General features: G+C 43.6%; 1 protein-coding gene across 1 annotated transcript in view; it reads left to right on the top strand.

The window, feature by feature from the left end:
• Positions 1-5,196: 5,196 nt before the first annotated feature.
• LOC138662400 (uncharacterized) overlaps positions 5,197-15,750 on the top strand; it is a 46,014-nt gene continuing 35,460 nt past the window's right edge. The window contains exon 1 of the mRNA XM_069747958.1: positions 5,197-5,266. Coding sequence (XP_069604059.1) covers positions 5,232-5,266 — 35 coding nt within the window. The 5' untranslated portion in view covers positions 5,197-5,231. The remainder of the gene's footprint in view (positions 5,267-15,750) is intronic.

Genomic DNA, 15,750 nt, shown 5'->3' with positions numbered 1-15,750 from the left:
ATATAGTCACTGATGTATACACTCCCTGTATATAGTTACTGATGTATACACTCCCTGCATATAGTCACTGATGTATACACTCCCTGCATATAGTCACTGATGTATACACTCCCTGCATATAGTCAGATTTATGTACCGTACTTCCTGTATATCGTCATTGATGTATATACCCCCTGTATACACTGTATATAGTCACTGATGTATATACTCCCCCCCTGAGGAAGGCCACCCGCCGAAACGCGCGTCGGGGAGGACTGGACTTCGGTGCACAGTCCATTGATCCATCACAGTGGTATGTACTGGGTATCTTATACCTGTCTGTGACCATGAGTGCCATTAATTGAAACCTTTATACCATTGTGGATATTTTTTATCTGACACTTGTCTCTAAGATTATGAACATTATTGATCGATGGTTTTGTACCATTGATGTTACCTCTATATATATGGATTTGATATACATGGTCCATGATTACTAGCTGTGCACCTTAGCTCAGTCCCTGTGTTTTATATGCGTGTGTGGGCTCGTATAGGGGATCTGTTTTGCCTGCCATGCTGCATACCTGTGTGTCTACTTTTAATCAATAAAGTTGTTTTACATTTTCATTATTGGACGCTTTCTGGCTGCGTTTTTTGGTGCTTTTGTTGTTTATTATATATATATTTATGCAGTTGTCCCTTTTTTGAAGTCCTATGTCTGTCTTGGTCGATATGACTGTTATAATCCATTATTACTATACGATCTAAGTAACCTTGACGGACTATGTATGCTTCTGCTTTGTATCCCTGTATATACTGTATATAGTCACTGATGTATATACACCCTGTATACACTGTATATAGTCACTGATGTATATACTCCCTGTATATAGTCACTGATGTATATACTCCCTGTATACACTGTATATAGTCACTGGTGTATATACTCCCTGTATATAGTCACTGATGTGTATATACTCCCTGTATATAGTCACTGATTTATGTACTTCATGTATACACTGTATATAGTCACTGATGTATATACTTCCTGTATACACTGTATATAGTCACTGATGTGTATAATCCGTGTATACACTGTATATAGTCACTGATGTATATACCCACTGTATACACTGTGTATATAGCCTCTGATGTATATACCCACTGTATAGTCACTGATGTATATACCCATGTACACTGTATATAGTCACTGATGTATATACTTCCTGTATACACTGTATATAGTCACTGATGTGTATAATCCGTGTATACACTGTATATAGTCACGATGTATATTCTCCCTGTATACACTGTATAGTCATTGATGTATATACTTCCTGTATACACTGTATATAGTCACTTACGTATATACTCCCTGCATATAGTAACTGACGTATATACTCCCTGTATAGTCACTGATGTATATACTCCCTGTATATAGTCGCTGATGTATATACTCCCTGTATATAGTCGCTGATGTACACACTCCCTGTATATAGTCGCTGATGTACACACTCCCTGTATATAGTCGCTGATGTACACACTCCCTGTATATAGCCGCTGATGTACACACTCCCTGTATATAGTCACTGATGTATACACTCCCTTTATATAGTCGCTGATGTACACACTCCCTGTATATAGGCGTTGATGTATACACTCCCTGTATAGTCGCTGATGTATACACTCCCTGTATATAGTCGCTGATGTACACACTCCCTGTATATAGTCACTGATGTATACACTCCCTGTATATAGTCGCTGATGTATACACTCCCTGTATATAGTCGCTGATGTACACACTCCCTGTATATAGTCACTGATGTATATACTCCCTGTATATAGTCACTGATCTATATACTCCCTGTATATAGTCACTGACTTATACACTCCCTGTATATAGTCACTGACGTATATGCTCCCTGTATATAGTCACTAATTTATGTACTTCCTGTATACACTGTATATAGTCACTGATGTATATTCTCCCTGTATATAGTCACTGATGTATACACTCCCTGTATATAGTTACTGATGTATACACTCCCTGCATATAGTCAGATTTATGTACCGTACTTCCTGTATATCGTCATTGATGTATATACCCCCTGTATATACTGTATATAGTCACTGATTTATATACTCCCTGTATACACTGTATATAGTCACTGATGTATATACTCCCTGTATATACTGTATATAGTCACTGATTTATATACTCCCTGTATACACTGTATATAGTCACTGATGTATATACTCCCTGTATATAGTCACTGATGTATATACTCCCTGTATACACTGTATATAGTCACTGGTGTATATACTCCCTGTATATAGTCACTGATGTGTATATACTCCCTGTATATAGTCACTGATTTATGTACTTCATGTATACACTGTATATAGTCACTGATGTATATACTTCCTGTATACACTGTATATAGTCACTGATGTGTATAATCCGTGTATACACTGTATATAGTCACGATGTATATTCTCCCTGTATACACTGTATAGTCATTGATGTATATACTTCCTGTATACACTGTATATAGTCACTTACGTATATACTCCCTGCATATAGTAACTGACGTATATACTCCCTGTATAGTCACTGATGTATATACTCCCTGTATATAGTCGCTGATGTACACACTCCCTGTATATAGTCGCTGATGTACACACTCCCTGTATATAGTCGCTGATGTACACACTCCCTGTATATAGTCGCTGATGTACACACTCCCTGTATATAGGCGCTGATGTACACACTCCCTGTATATAGTCGCTGATGTACACACTCCCTGTATATAGTCGCTGATGTACACACTCCCTGTATATAGTCGCTGATGTACACACTCCCTGTATATAGGCGCTGATGTACACACTCCCTGTATATAGTCGCTGATGTACACACTCACTGTATATAGGCGCTGATGTACACACTCCCTGTATATAGGCGCTGATGTACACACTCCCTGTATATAGTCGCTGATGTACACACTCCCTGTATATAGTCGCTGATGTACACACTCCCTGTATATAGGCGCTGATGTACACACTCCCTGTATATAGTCGCTGATGTACACACTCCCTGTATATAGTCGCTGATGTACACACTCCCTGTATATAGTCGCTGATGTACACACTCCCTGTATATAGGCGCTGATGTACACACTCCCTGTATATAGGCGCTGATGTACACACTCCCTGTATATAGGCGCTGATGTACACACTCCCTGTATATAGTCGCTGATGTACACACTCCCTGTATATAGTCGCTGATGTACACACTCCCTGTATATAGTCGCTGATGTACACACTCCCTGTATATAGGCGCTGATGTACACACTCCCTGTATATAGGCGCTGATGTACACACTCCCTGTATATAGTCGCTGATGTACACACTCCCTGTATATAGGCGCTGATGTACACACTCCCTGTATATAGGCGCTGATGTACACACTCCCTGTATATAGTCGCTGATGTACACACTCCCTGTATATAGTCGCTGATGTACACACTCCCTGTATATAGTCGCTGATGTACACACTCCCTGTATATAGGCGCTGATGTACACACTCCCTGTATATAGTCGCTGATGTACACACTCCCTGTATATAGGCGCTGATGTACACACTCCCTGTATATAGTCGCTGATGTACACACTCCCTGTATATAGTCGCTGATGTACACACTCCCTGTATATAGGCGCTGATGTACACACTCCCTGTATATAGTCGCTGATGTACACACTCCCTGTATATAGGCGCTGATGTACACACTCCCTGTATATAGGCGCTGATGTACACACTCCCTGTATATAGTCGCTGATGTACACACTCCCTGTATATAGTCGCTGATGTACACACTCCCTGTATATAGTCGCTGATGTACACACTCCCTGTATATAGTCGCTGATGTACACACTCCCTGTATATTGGCGCTGATGTACACACTCCCTGTATATAGTCGCTGATGTACACACTCCCTGTATATAGGCGCTGATGTACACACTCCCTGTATATTGGCGCTGATGTACACACTCCCTGTATATAGTCGCTGATGTACACACTCCCTGTATATAGTCGCTGATGTACACACTCCCTGTATATAGTCGCTGATGTACACACTCCCTGTATATAGTCGCTGATGTACACACTCCCTGTATATAGTCGCTGATGTACACACTCCCTGTATATAGGCGCTGATGTACACACTCCCTGTATATAGGCGCTGATGTACACACTCCCTGTATATAGTCGCTGATGTACACACTCCCTGTATATAGTCGCTGATGTACACACTCCCTGTATATAGGCGCTGATGTACACACTCCCTGTATATAGGCGCTGATGTACACACTCCCTGTATATAGTCGCTGATGTACACACTCCCTGTATATAGTCGCTGATGTACACACTCCCTGTATATAGTCGCTGATGTACACACTCCCTGTATATAGGCGCTGATGTACACACTCCCTGTATATTGGCGCTGATGTACACACTCCCTGTATATAGTCGCTGATGTACACACTCCCTGTATATAGTCGCTGATGTACACACTCCCTATATATAGTCGCTGATGTACACACTCCCTGTATATAGTCGCTGATGTACACACTCCCTGTATATAGTCGCTGATGTACACACTCCCTGTATATAGGCGCTGATGTACACACTCCCTGTATATAGGCGCTGATGTACACACTCCCTGTATATAGGCGCTGATGTACACACTCCCTGTATATAGTCGCTGATGTACACACTCCCTGTATATAGTCGCTGATGTACACACTCCCTGTATATAGTCGCTGATGTACACACTCCCTGTATATAGTCGCTGATGTACACACTCCCTGTATATAGGCACTGATGTACACACTCCCTGTATATAGGCGCTGATGTATACACTCCCTGTATATAGTCGCTGATGTATACTCTCCCTGTATATAGCCGCTGATGTACACACTCACTGTATATAGCCGCTGATGTACACACTCCCTGTATATAGTCGCTGATGTACACACTCCCTGTATATAGGCGCTGATGTATACACTCCCTGTATATAGTCGCTGATGTATACACTCCACTGGTGTGTGCAGTGATGTCCGCAGCTGTCTCTGGTGCTGATCTCTGGATTGATGCGCTCTGCGCTCTCCCCATACAGGCGGATTGATTGGTTGTGTCTGTTTCCTTAGGAACGAGGGAAGCTGAATGTGTTGTCAGTGCGGGAGAGCGGAGGAATATGAGCGACAAGGAGCGGAGCGGACAGAGGCGGCAGTGAGTGCGGGAATATGGCTGGATGTGTGGGTACCTGCAGCTCCACTTCAGGGCTGTGTATGGGGGAAAATGTGACTGTAATATATGTATTTATGCAGGGCCGGACTGGGACTAAAATTCAGCCTTGGCATTGAAGTCACACAGGCCCACTTGTCGCATGGTGACTGTATAATATCTTTCAGTGACCAACAGAAAAAAGCAAAGTAGCACAGCCTGTGTTAGAGACCAAATCTGTAATCAGTCTTTGAGACCGCAACCCGGTGCTAGTCGGGAGGTGCTCGCGTAGAAACAACAGGAGAACCATATGAGAGAATAAGGCCATGTTCACACGTTCCTGATTTCCCTGCTGTTTTTTCTGCACTAAAAACCGCAGCTCTTGGCAGAAAACGCAGGTCCTTTTTTTGATGCGTTTTTTAGTGCGTTTTTTTATGCAGTTTTCTATGCAGAGTCTGTGTTTTCTAGGAAGTTTTTTAGGGTTAAAATGGCTGAAAATACCCTAACCCTACCCCTAACCCTACCCCTATTCTAACCTTAGTGGGAAAAAAAAAAATATTTTTTTATTGTCCCTACCTATGGGGGTGACAAAGGGGGGGGGGGGGGGGTAGCATTTACTATTTTTTTTAATTTTGATCACTGAGATAGGTTATCTCAGTGATCAAAATGCACTTTGGAACGAATCTGCCGGCCGGGCGCACTGCGCATGCGCCCGCCATTTTGCAAGATGGCGGCGCCCAGGGAGAAGACGGACGGACGGACACCGGGAGGCCGGGTAAGTATAAGGGGGGGAGATGAGGGCACGGGGGGGGGGGGCGTCGGAGCACGGGGGGGGTGTGGCATCGGAGCATGGGGGGGGTGGGATTGGGGCACGGGGGGGCAGCCACACTGCAGCGGTTCTGCACCACAAACCGCAGAAAACCCGCAGATATTTTTTTCATCTGCGGGTTTTACTGCGGGTTTGACCTCACAATGGAGGTCTATGGGTGCAGAACCGCTGCAGTTCCGCAAAAAGAAGTGACATGGTACTTCTTTTTTACCGCGGCTATTCAGCGCGGCTTTTTTCGTGATTTTCCGCAATGTGGGCACAGCAGTTCCTGTTTTCCATAGGGTACATTGTAATGTACCCTGCATGGAAAACAGCTGCGGACCCGCAGCGGGAAAATCGCGGCGGTTCCGCATTAAAAAAAGGATGGTGTGAACATGGCCTAAAAGAAAAACGCGGCAACATTCCCCAATCCTGTAAAAAGGGGGGCTTTATCTTTATTGCAACATCCAGTACAACATCTTCACGGTACGGGGGAGTGAAACGGAGGGTACAGTGAGCAGAGAAGGACGACGGCCGTTTCACGCTACAACCAGCGCTTCTACGGGTCCATGCTGAAAGGAAGTGGCGTCCGGGGAGAAAAGTGGAAAATCACCGCCCCCTCCAGCACCAGATCCAATCAGCGTGCAAAAGATAACAGGTGCATCTTAAAACATAATTAAAAACAAACATATCGATAACGATCTCTATGTATCTGACCAACGATAGTACAAGAGGTGAGCGGTCATCAATATTAAACGGTAACAACAGGACTGTGCACACAGATCCCAATCACATCCGTTTTTTCTTTTTATCTTTTGACACTATAGTATATTACTTAAATTATTCCCCACATAAATGGGGCGAACAGCTAAATAGGAAACACCTATAAATGGACCGAACATTAGCCAAATTACCAAAGAAGAGAAAAACGAAAAACATAAAAAACCATGTATGAACACACAAATATCGCACAAAATAGCAAATTAACAAAAACAATAAATGAAGGAAAATACATAAATGAAAAAAATCCTTATTCCGAAAACCAATACAGAGACTACAAAAGTTTCAAATTATCTCAAGGAACATGAAGAGAAATCAATAATGTCTAGCAATATAAAAATACAGAAAAAAAGATCAAAACCCAGATTAATATTATTTTTCACCAATATTTTCATAGCACATTTATTTGGTATCAGAGGAATCTTAAAATATTAAAGAGTCCTCTTACCAAGAATATACAAATATACTCAAACCTATTCAAGAAGGGAGCCCCTGTATTACAAATAGGTACTTGTACTACCTCATTCATAGGAAGACAGACATGTCAATCCTATCATTAAGACCTGCCGGTCCTGTTGCTCGTGCTTTCATGATCCACTTAGCTTCCTGTTGGAGAAGTAATTTGTGCAAATCACCTCCTTGTCTGCGTGACATAACCCTCTCAATGCCTGCAAAAGTAAGTATATCTGGGTTACCTTCATGGCATTCTCTAACATGCTGGATCAAACGTGGAACTCCTTTTCCAGAGGTAATTGATTTATAGTGCTCTCTAAAGCGCATATATAGTTTCCATATGGTCTTTCCAATATAGAATCTTTTGCAAGGACAAAGGACCACATAGACTACATACTCAGTCTTACACGTAATAAGTTGTTGTACAATATGAGTCATGGGGCCAATATTCAAAACACGGTCTTGGATATGGAAGCGGCAATATAGTATAATGTATTCCCCATAGTCCTCGATACACTATAATGCAGCCCACATATAGTATAATCATGCCACCCCAGAGTATAATGCAGCCACCCACCCCACAGAATATATTGTAGCCCCGAGTATAATGTAACCCCCCAGAGAATATAATGCAGCCCCCTCATATAGTATAATGCAGCTCCTGCATATATATGGTAGCCCCCTCATAAAGCATAATGCAGCCCCCCATAGAATATAATGTAGCCCCTCCATAGAATATTACAATGAACGAGAGAAAAAAGGGTAGCATGCAAACTAAAGGGATCACCACAAAGATTTACCAAAATATAACAATTTTATTAAACCACACTCATAGAACACTACGCACAGCAGTTAAAAACACTTAAAATTTGCAAAAACATAGCAAAAAGGTAATAAACACCAGACCTGTAATAAGGTTAAACCGCAGTTCCACCCTGAAAACTACCCAAGGAATCAAAATGAGAGTTCCCCCGTGGCTAAGAATAGCCAGACCATAGGGCGTCCTATACTACCTGACAAAATATACCCAGGCCTCCAAGGTAGCATCCCCATGTGATGGATCAGGGCAATAGAAGATGGTGAAATGAGAAGGTGGCATCGGGCACAGGTGCCTAACGCGTATCGCCAGTAGACTGGCTTCCTCAGAGGCAATGTCAGTAGTGTCCATAACTGGTGGTTGAATACCTTTCAAGTAATAAGCAGAGTAGAGTCAGCTGGAGACAGGAGCTGTCCGGACTTAGTCTGGGTAATGAGCGTACATCCGAGGGCCGGAAGTGGCCCGCGACTGCGCAGTGAAGGAAAAAAGTCTGGGGCTCCCACTCCGGACCGCCCGCCCAGATGAAAGTGCGCACGCGCCAGAATGGCGCAGGCGCAATGCATACACCGCGGGCACGTCACAGACAGGAAGCACCTGAGCCAGTAACCAACATGCCAGCGCTTGCGTAGTAGGGCGCATGAGGTCACGGTCCCCTGTCCCAAGATGTCCGCCCCGGGCCCAGAGAGCACTCGCAGTGGGCCGAGGACGGACACCGAGGAGACAGAGGAACCAAAAGGAATAACAGAATCAAATTTCAAAGCCAGAGAGCAGGTGTGCTTTACATAAAGTGCGGGTGCAAACAAATAAAAAGGCGCCCGGTCCAGGCCCCAATAAACCGGCTCATGCGCATTAGACCCAGGTCCCCCGTCCCAAGATGGCCGCCCCGGGCCCAGAGCACATGCGCAAACCAGCGCACGCGCAATGGGCCGAGGACGGACACCGAAGAGACAGGGAGCCAGTAGCAGGAAATATCCATCACAGGGGGCAAAGTATAGATACGATGAGGCAACAGAAGAGGGAGATCTCCTAAACAACAAGAAAATGTATATAAATATACGGACAGAAACTCAGATCCCCACATCAGTAATAACATCCCAGAGTGCCCAAATACACTCAGAAAAAGAATGGTATATTTTGTCAGATAGTATAGGACGCCCTATGGTCTGGCTATTCTTAGCCACGGGGGGACTCTCATTTTGATTCCTTAGGTAGTTTTCAGCGTGGCACTGCGGTTTGACCTTATTACAGGTCTGGCCTTTATAACCTTTTTCCTATGTTTTTGCAAATTTTAAGTGTTTTTAACTGCTGTGTGTTTGTTCTATGAGTGTGGTTTAATAAAATTATATTTTGGTAAATCTTTGTGGTGATCCCTTTAGTTTGCATGCTACCCTTTTTTTCTTAGTGTGTAACTATATGTGTGTCTCGGTATGTTAGAATATATATGTATGTACACATTTGTAAAGTGTGTAAGTAGCTATATGCGGCTACCCACTGACGGGTACAGTGCCTTTAAAAGGTATACATACCCTGTGAACATTTCCACATATTTCATGTTACACCGAGAAAGCTAAATGTATGTTGTAATTTTATGTGATACCAACACAAAGTAGCAAGTTTTTGTGAAGAAAATGATACATGTATGTACCCCCTATATACACCTTATATTGTCAGTCACTGATGTATATACCCCCTGTATACACTGTATATAGTCACTGATGTATATACCCCTTGTATACACTGTATATAGTCACTGATGTATATACCCCCTGTATACACTGTATATAGTCACTGATGTATATACCCACTGTATACACTGTGTATATAGCCTCTGATGTATATACCCACTGTATAGTCACTGATGTATATACCCATGTACACTGTATATAGTCACTGATGTATATGCCCCCTGTATACACTGTATAGTTATTGATGTATATACTCCCTGTATATAGCCCCTGATGTATATACCTATCTGCACACTGTATACTCACTGCTGTATATACTCTTGTATAATTGTACATAGTCCCTGATGTATAAACCCATGTATACACTGTATATAGTCACTGATGTATGTACACTGTATATAATCCCTGATGTATATACCCCTTGTATACAGTGTATATAGTCACTGATGTATATACCTGTGTACACTGTATATACCTGTGTACACTGTATATAGTCACTGATGTATATGCCCCGTGTATACACTGTATAGTCACTGATGTATATACCACCTGTATACACTGTATACTCACTGCTGTATATACTCTTGTATATATTGTATATAATCCCTGATGTATATATCTCCTGTGTACACTGTATTTAGTCACTGATGTATATACCCTCTATACCCAAGTTTTCTAATTATTTAAAACAAATTTGGATATTGTGACTTGTATTTGTATTCAGCCCCCTGTATTCGGATACCCTAAATAAAACCCTAAGTGACCAATTGCCTCCGGAAGTCACTTACCGTAATTAGTAATCTTCTGAATCCACCTGGGTGTATCCTCGGTATAACTACAGCGGTTTGTGTTGTGAATTCTGCTCTTGGGTTCCCTCCAGTGGTTGTAGGTGGGAATGCAGTTGCCTCTGAGTCACAGTCCTGGCCAGGTGTATCTGCTAATTGCTGTTCTGACTGGGATATTTAAGTGTGCAGGATTCATTAGCCCTTGCCAGTTGTCAATGTTTCTTTGGAAGTATTGGATCCCTGCCTGGCCTCACCTGCTTAGCTGCCAGTTCAGCAAAGATAAGTGTCTGTTTCTTTTCCTGTTGCACACATGCAGTGTGCTTATTTTCAGTACTGTTCGTTTGTTTTTCTTTTGTCCAGCTTAGACAGTGTCTGTGTTTTCTCAGTCTGGTTGGATTCTCTGGAGTTGCAGATATACGCTCCACACCTTTAGTTAGGTGGTGGAGTTTATTTTTGTATTTTCTGCTGTGGATTTTTTGGAAGGATTTTTATGCTGACCGCTTAGTATCCTGTCCTATCCTTTCCTATTTAGCTAGAAGTGGCCTCCTTTGCTAAGCCTGTTTTCTGCCTGCGTGTGTCTTTTCCTCTCCAACTCACAGTCATTATTTGTGGGGGGCTGTCTATCCTTTGGGGGTCTACTCTGAGGCAAGATAGTTTTCCTATTTCCATCTTTAGGGGTATTTAGTCCTCCAGCTGTGTCGAGGTGTCTAGGTTTTGTTAGGCACACCCCACGGCTACTTCTAGTTGCGGTGATAAGATCAGGGTTTGCGGTCAGTATAAGTTACCACCTACTCCAGTGAAGGTTTTCATGCTGCTCCAAGGCCACCTGATCATAACAGTACAACTGGCCAACAATGAGTTAAATGCATCTCAGAAGAAGGGAGGAAAGGTCTTAAGCCATTTTTTTTCTTCAGTCTGTTTTGTCTTCTCCTCCCTCTTTATCTCTGGGTGGCTGAAGAACCTTGTGCTAGCATGAACGTTCAGGAATTAGCTTCCCGTGTAGACCAGCTTGCTGCTAGGATACAGGGTATTTCTGATTATATTGTTCAAACTCCTGCTTTAGAACCGAAGATTCCTACTCCTGATTTGTTTTTTGGTGACAGGTCCAAATTTTTGAGTTTTAAAAACAACTGTAAACTGTTTTTTGCATTGAAACCTCGATCCTCTGGTGATTCCATTCAACAAGTTAAAATCACCATCTCCCTGCTGCGTGGTGATCCACAGGATTTGGCAATTTCCCTGGAATCTGGGGATCCTGCTTTGCTTAATGTAGACTCCTTCTTTCAGGCGTTAGGATTACTGTATGATGAACCTAATTCTGTGGATCAAGCTGAGAAAACCTTGTTGGCCCTGTCTCGGGGGCAAGAGGCGGCTGAATTGTATTGTCAGAAATTCAGAAAATGGTCTGTGTTGACTACATGGAATGATGATGCTTTGGCGGCAATTTTCAGAAAGGGTCTTTCTGAATCCATTAAAGATGTTATGGTGGGGTTTCCCACACCCTCCAATCTGAGTGATTCTATGTCTCTGGCCATTCAGATTGACTGGCGCTTACGGGAGCGCAGAGCTGTGCGCGCTATGGCGTTATCCTCAGAGCAAATTCCTGAGCCAATGCAGTGTGATAGGATTGTGTCTAAAACAGAACGACAAGGTTTCAGACGTCTCAATAGGTTGTGTTATTATTGTGGCGACGCTTCCCATGTCATTTCTGTCTGCCCTAAGCGGACAAAGAGGATCGCCAGTTCATTTACCATCAGTACTGTACAACCTAAATTTCTGTTATCTGTGTCCTTGATCTGTTCATTGTCATCATTTTCTGTCATGGCGTTTGTGGATTCGGGCGCTGCCTTGAACTTAATGGACTTTGACTTTGCCAGGCGTTGTGGTTTTCCCTTGCAGCCTTTGCAGAACCCTTTTCCTTTAAGGGGCATTGATGCTACACCCTTGGCTAAAAATAAGTCCCAGTCTTGGACACAGGTGACCATGCGCATGGCGCCATCCCATCAAGAAGATTGTCGATTTCTGGTGTTGCATAATTTGCATGATGCTATCGTGCTGGGCTTTCCCTGGTTACAGGTACATAATCCTGTTTTAGATTGGAAGTCCATGTCTGTGACTAGTTGGGGTTGTCAGGGGGTTCATAATGATGTTCCTCTGATGTCTATTGCCCCTTCTTCCTCTTCTGAAATTCCGGAGTTTTTGTCTGATTTTTAGGATGTATTCGATGAGCCCAAGTCCAGTTTCCTTCCACCGCACAGGGACTGCGATTGTGCTATTGACTTGATTCCAGGCTGTACGTTTCCTAAGGGCCGACTTTTCAACCTGTCTGTACCTGAACATGCCGCCATGCGGAGCTATATTAAGGAGTCTTTGGAGAAAGGGCATATTTGGCCATCTTCTTCACCGATGGGAGCGGGGTTCTTTTTTTGTTGCTAAAAAAGATGGTTCCTTAAGACCCTGTATTGATTATCGCCTCTTGAATAAGATCACGGTCAAGTTTCAATATCCTTTACCTTTGCTTTCCGATTTGTTTGCTAGGATTAAGGGAGCTAGTTGGTTTACTAAGATTGACCTTCGGGGGGCTTATAATCTTGTTCGTATTAAACAGGGTGATGAATGGAAAACTGCGTTTAACACGCCCGAAGGCCATTTTGAATACCTTGTGATGCCATTCGGACTCTCTAATGCTCCATCTGTTTTTCAGTCCTTCATGCATGATATCTTCCGGGATTATCTTGATAAATTCTTGATTGTATATTTGGATGATATTTTGATTTTTTCCGATGATTGGGAGTCTCATGTGCAGCAGGTCAGGATGATATTTACATAGTAACATAGTAACATAGTTAGTAAGGCCGAAAAAAGACATTTGTCCATCCAGTTCAGCCTATATTCCATCATAATAAATCCCCAGATCTACGTCCTTCTACAGAACCTAATAATTGTATGATACAATATTGTTCTGCTCCAGGAAGACATCCAGGCCTCTCTTGAACCCCTCGACTAAGTTCGCCATCACCACCTCCTCAGGCAAGAAATTCCAGATTCTCACTGCCCTAACAGTAAAGAATCCTCTTCTATGTTGGTGGAAAAACCTTCTCTCCTCCAGACGCAAAGAATGCCCCCTTGTGCCCGTCACCTTCCTTGGTATAAACAGATCCTCAGCGAGATATTTGTATTGTCCCCTTATATACTTATATGTTATGAGAGGCAATTCAGTACTACAATGGACATAGCGGTCAGAGCACATACAGTGATCTGACAATAACCCAAAATCATAGAACGAGCTCTGAGACGTGGGAACTCCGCAGACCGCAATCCCTAATCCTCTCCAAACAACACTAGAGGCAGCCGTGGATTGCGCCTAACTCTGCCTATGCAACTCGGCACAGCCTGAGAAACTAACTAGCCTGAAGACAGAAAATAAGCCTACCTTGCCTCAGAGAAATACCCCAAAGGAAAAGGCAGCCCCCCACATATAATGACTGTGAGTTAAGATGAAAAGACAAACGTAGAGATGAAATAGATTCAGCAAAGTGAGGCCCGACTTTCTTAACAGATAGAGGATAGAAAAGGTAACTTTGCGGTCTACACAAAACCCTAAAGAAAACCACGCAAAGGGGGCAAAAAGACCCTCCGCACCGAACTAACGGCACGGAGGTACACCCTTTGCGTCCCAGAGCTTCCAGCAACAAATTAGACAAGCTGGACAGAAAAAATAGCAAACAAATAGCAAAGAAGAACTTAGCTATGCAGAGCAGCAGGCCACAGGAATGATTCAGGGAAAAGCAAGTCCAACACTGGAACATTGACAGGAAGCCAGGATCAAAGCATTAGGTGGAGTTAAGTAGAGAAGCACCTAACGACCTCACCAGATCACCTGAGGGAGGAAACTCAGAAGCCGCAGTACCACTTCCCTCCACCAACAGAAGCTCACAGAGAGAATCAGCCGAAGTACCACTTGTGACCACAGGAGGGAGCTCTGCCACAGAATTCACAACAGTACCCCCCCCTTGAGGAGGGGTCACCGAACCCTCACCAGAGCCCCCAGGCCGACCAGGATGAGCCACATGAAAGGCACGAACAAGATCGGGAGCATGGACATCAGAGGCAAAAACCCAGGAATTATCTTCCTGAGCATAACCCTTCCATTTAACCAGATACTGGAGTTTCCGTCTAGAAACACGAGAATCCAAAATCTTCTCCACAATATACTCCAACTCCCCCTCCACCAAAACCGGGGCAGGAGGATCAACAGATGGAACCATAGGTGCCACGTATCTCCGCAACAATGACCTATGGAATACGTTATGTATGGAAAAAGAATCTGGAAGGGTCAGACGAAAAGACACAGGATTAAGAACCTCAGAAATCCTATACGGACCAATGAAACGAGGTTTAAACTTAGGAGAGGAAACCTTCATAGGAATATGACGAGAAGATAACCAAACCAGATCTCCAACACGAAGTCGGGGACCCACACGGCGTCTGCGATTAGCGAAACGCTGAGCCTCCTCCTGGGACAAGGTCAAACTGTCCACTACATGAGTCCAAATCTGCTGCAACCTGTCCACCACAGTATCCACACCAGGACAGTCCGAAGACTCAACCTGTCCTGAAGAGAAACGAGGATGGAACCCAGAATTGCAGAAAAATGGCGAAACCAAGGTAGCCGAGCTGGCCCGATTATTAAGGGCGAACTCAGCCAAAGGCAAAAAGGACACCCAGTCATCCTGATCGGCAGAAACAAAGCATCTCAGATATGTTTCCAAGGTCTGATTGGTTCGTTCGGTCTGGCCATTAGTCTGAGGATGGAAAGCCGAGGGAAAAGACAAGTCAATGCCCATCCTACCACAAAAGGCTCGCCAAAACCTTGAAACAAACTGGGAACCTCTGTCAGAAACGATATTCTCTGGAATGCCATGTAAACGAACCACATGCTGGAAGAACAATGGCACCAAATCAGAGGAGGAAGGCAATTTAGACAAGGGTACCAGATGGACCATCTTAGAAAAGCGATTACAGACCACCCAAATGACTGACATCTTTTGAGAAACGGGAAGATCAGAAATAAAATCCATAGAGATATGTGTCCAAGGCCTCTTCGGGACCGGCAAGGGCAAAAGCAACCCACTGGCACGAGAACAGCAGGGCTTAGCCCG

The sequence above is a fragment of the Ranitomeya imitator genome, chromosome 2 (assembly GCF_032444005.1).
Source record: "Ranitomeya imitator isolate aRanImi1 chromosome 2, aRanImi1.pri, whole genome shotgun sequence".
Classification (NCBI taxonomy): domain Eukaryota; kingdom Metazoa; phylum Chordata; class Amphibia; order Anura; family Dendrobatidae; genus Ranitomeya; species Ranitomeya imitator.
Note: the sequence above shows the minus strand (reverse complement) of the source record. Positions and strands in the feature narration are given on the sequence as shown.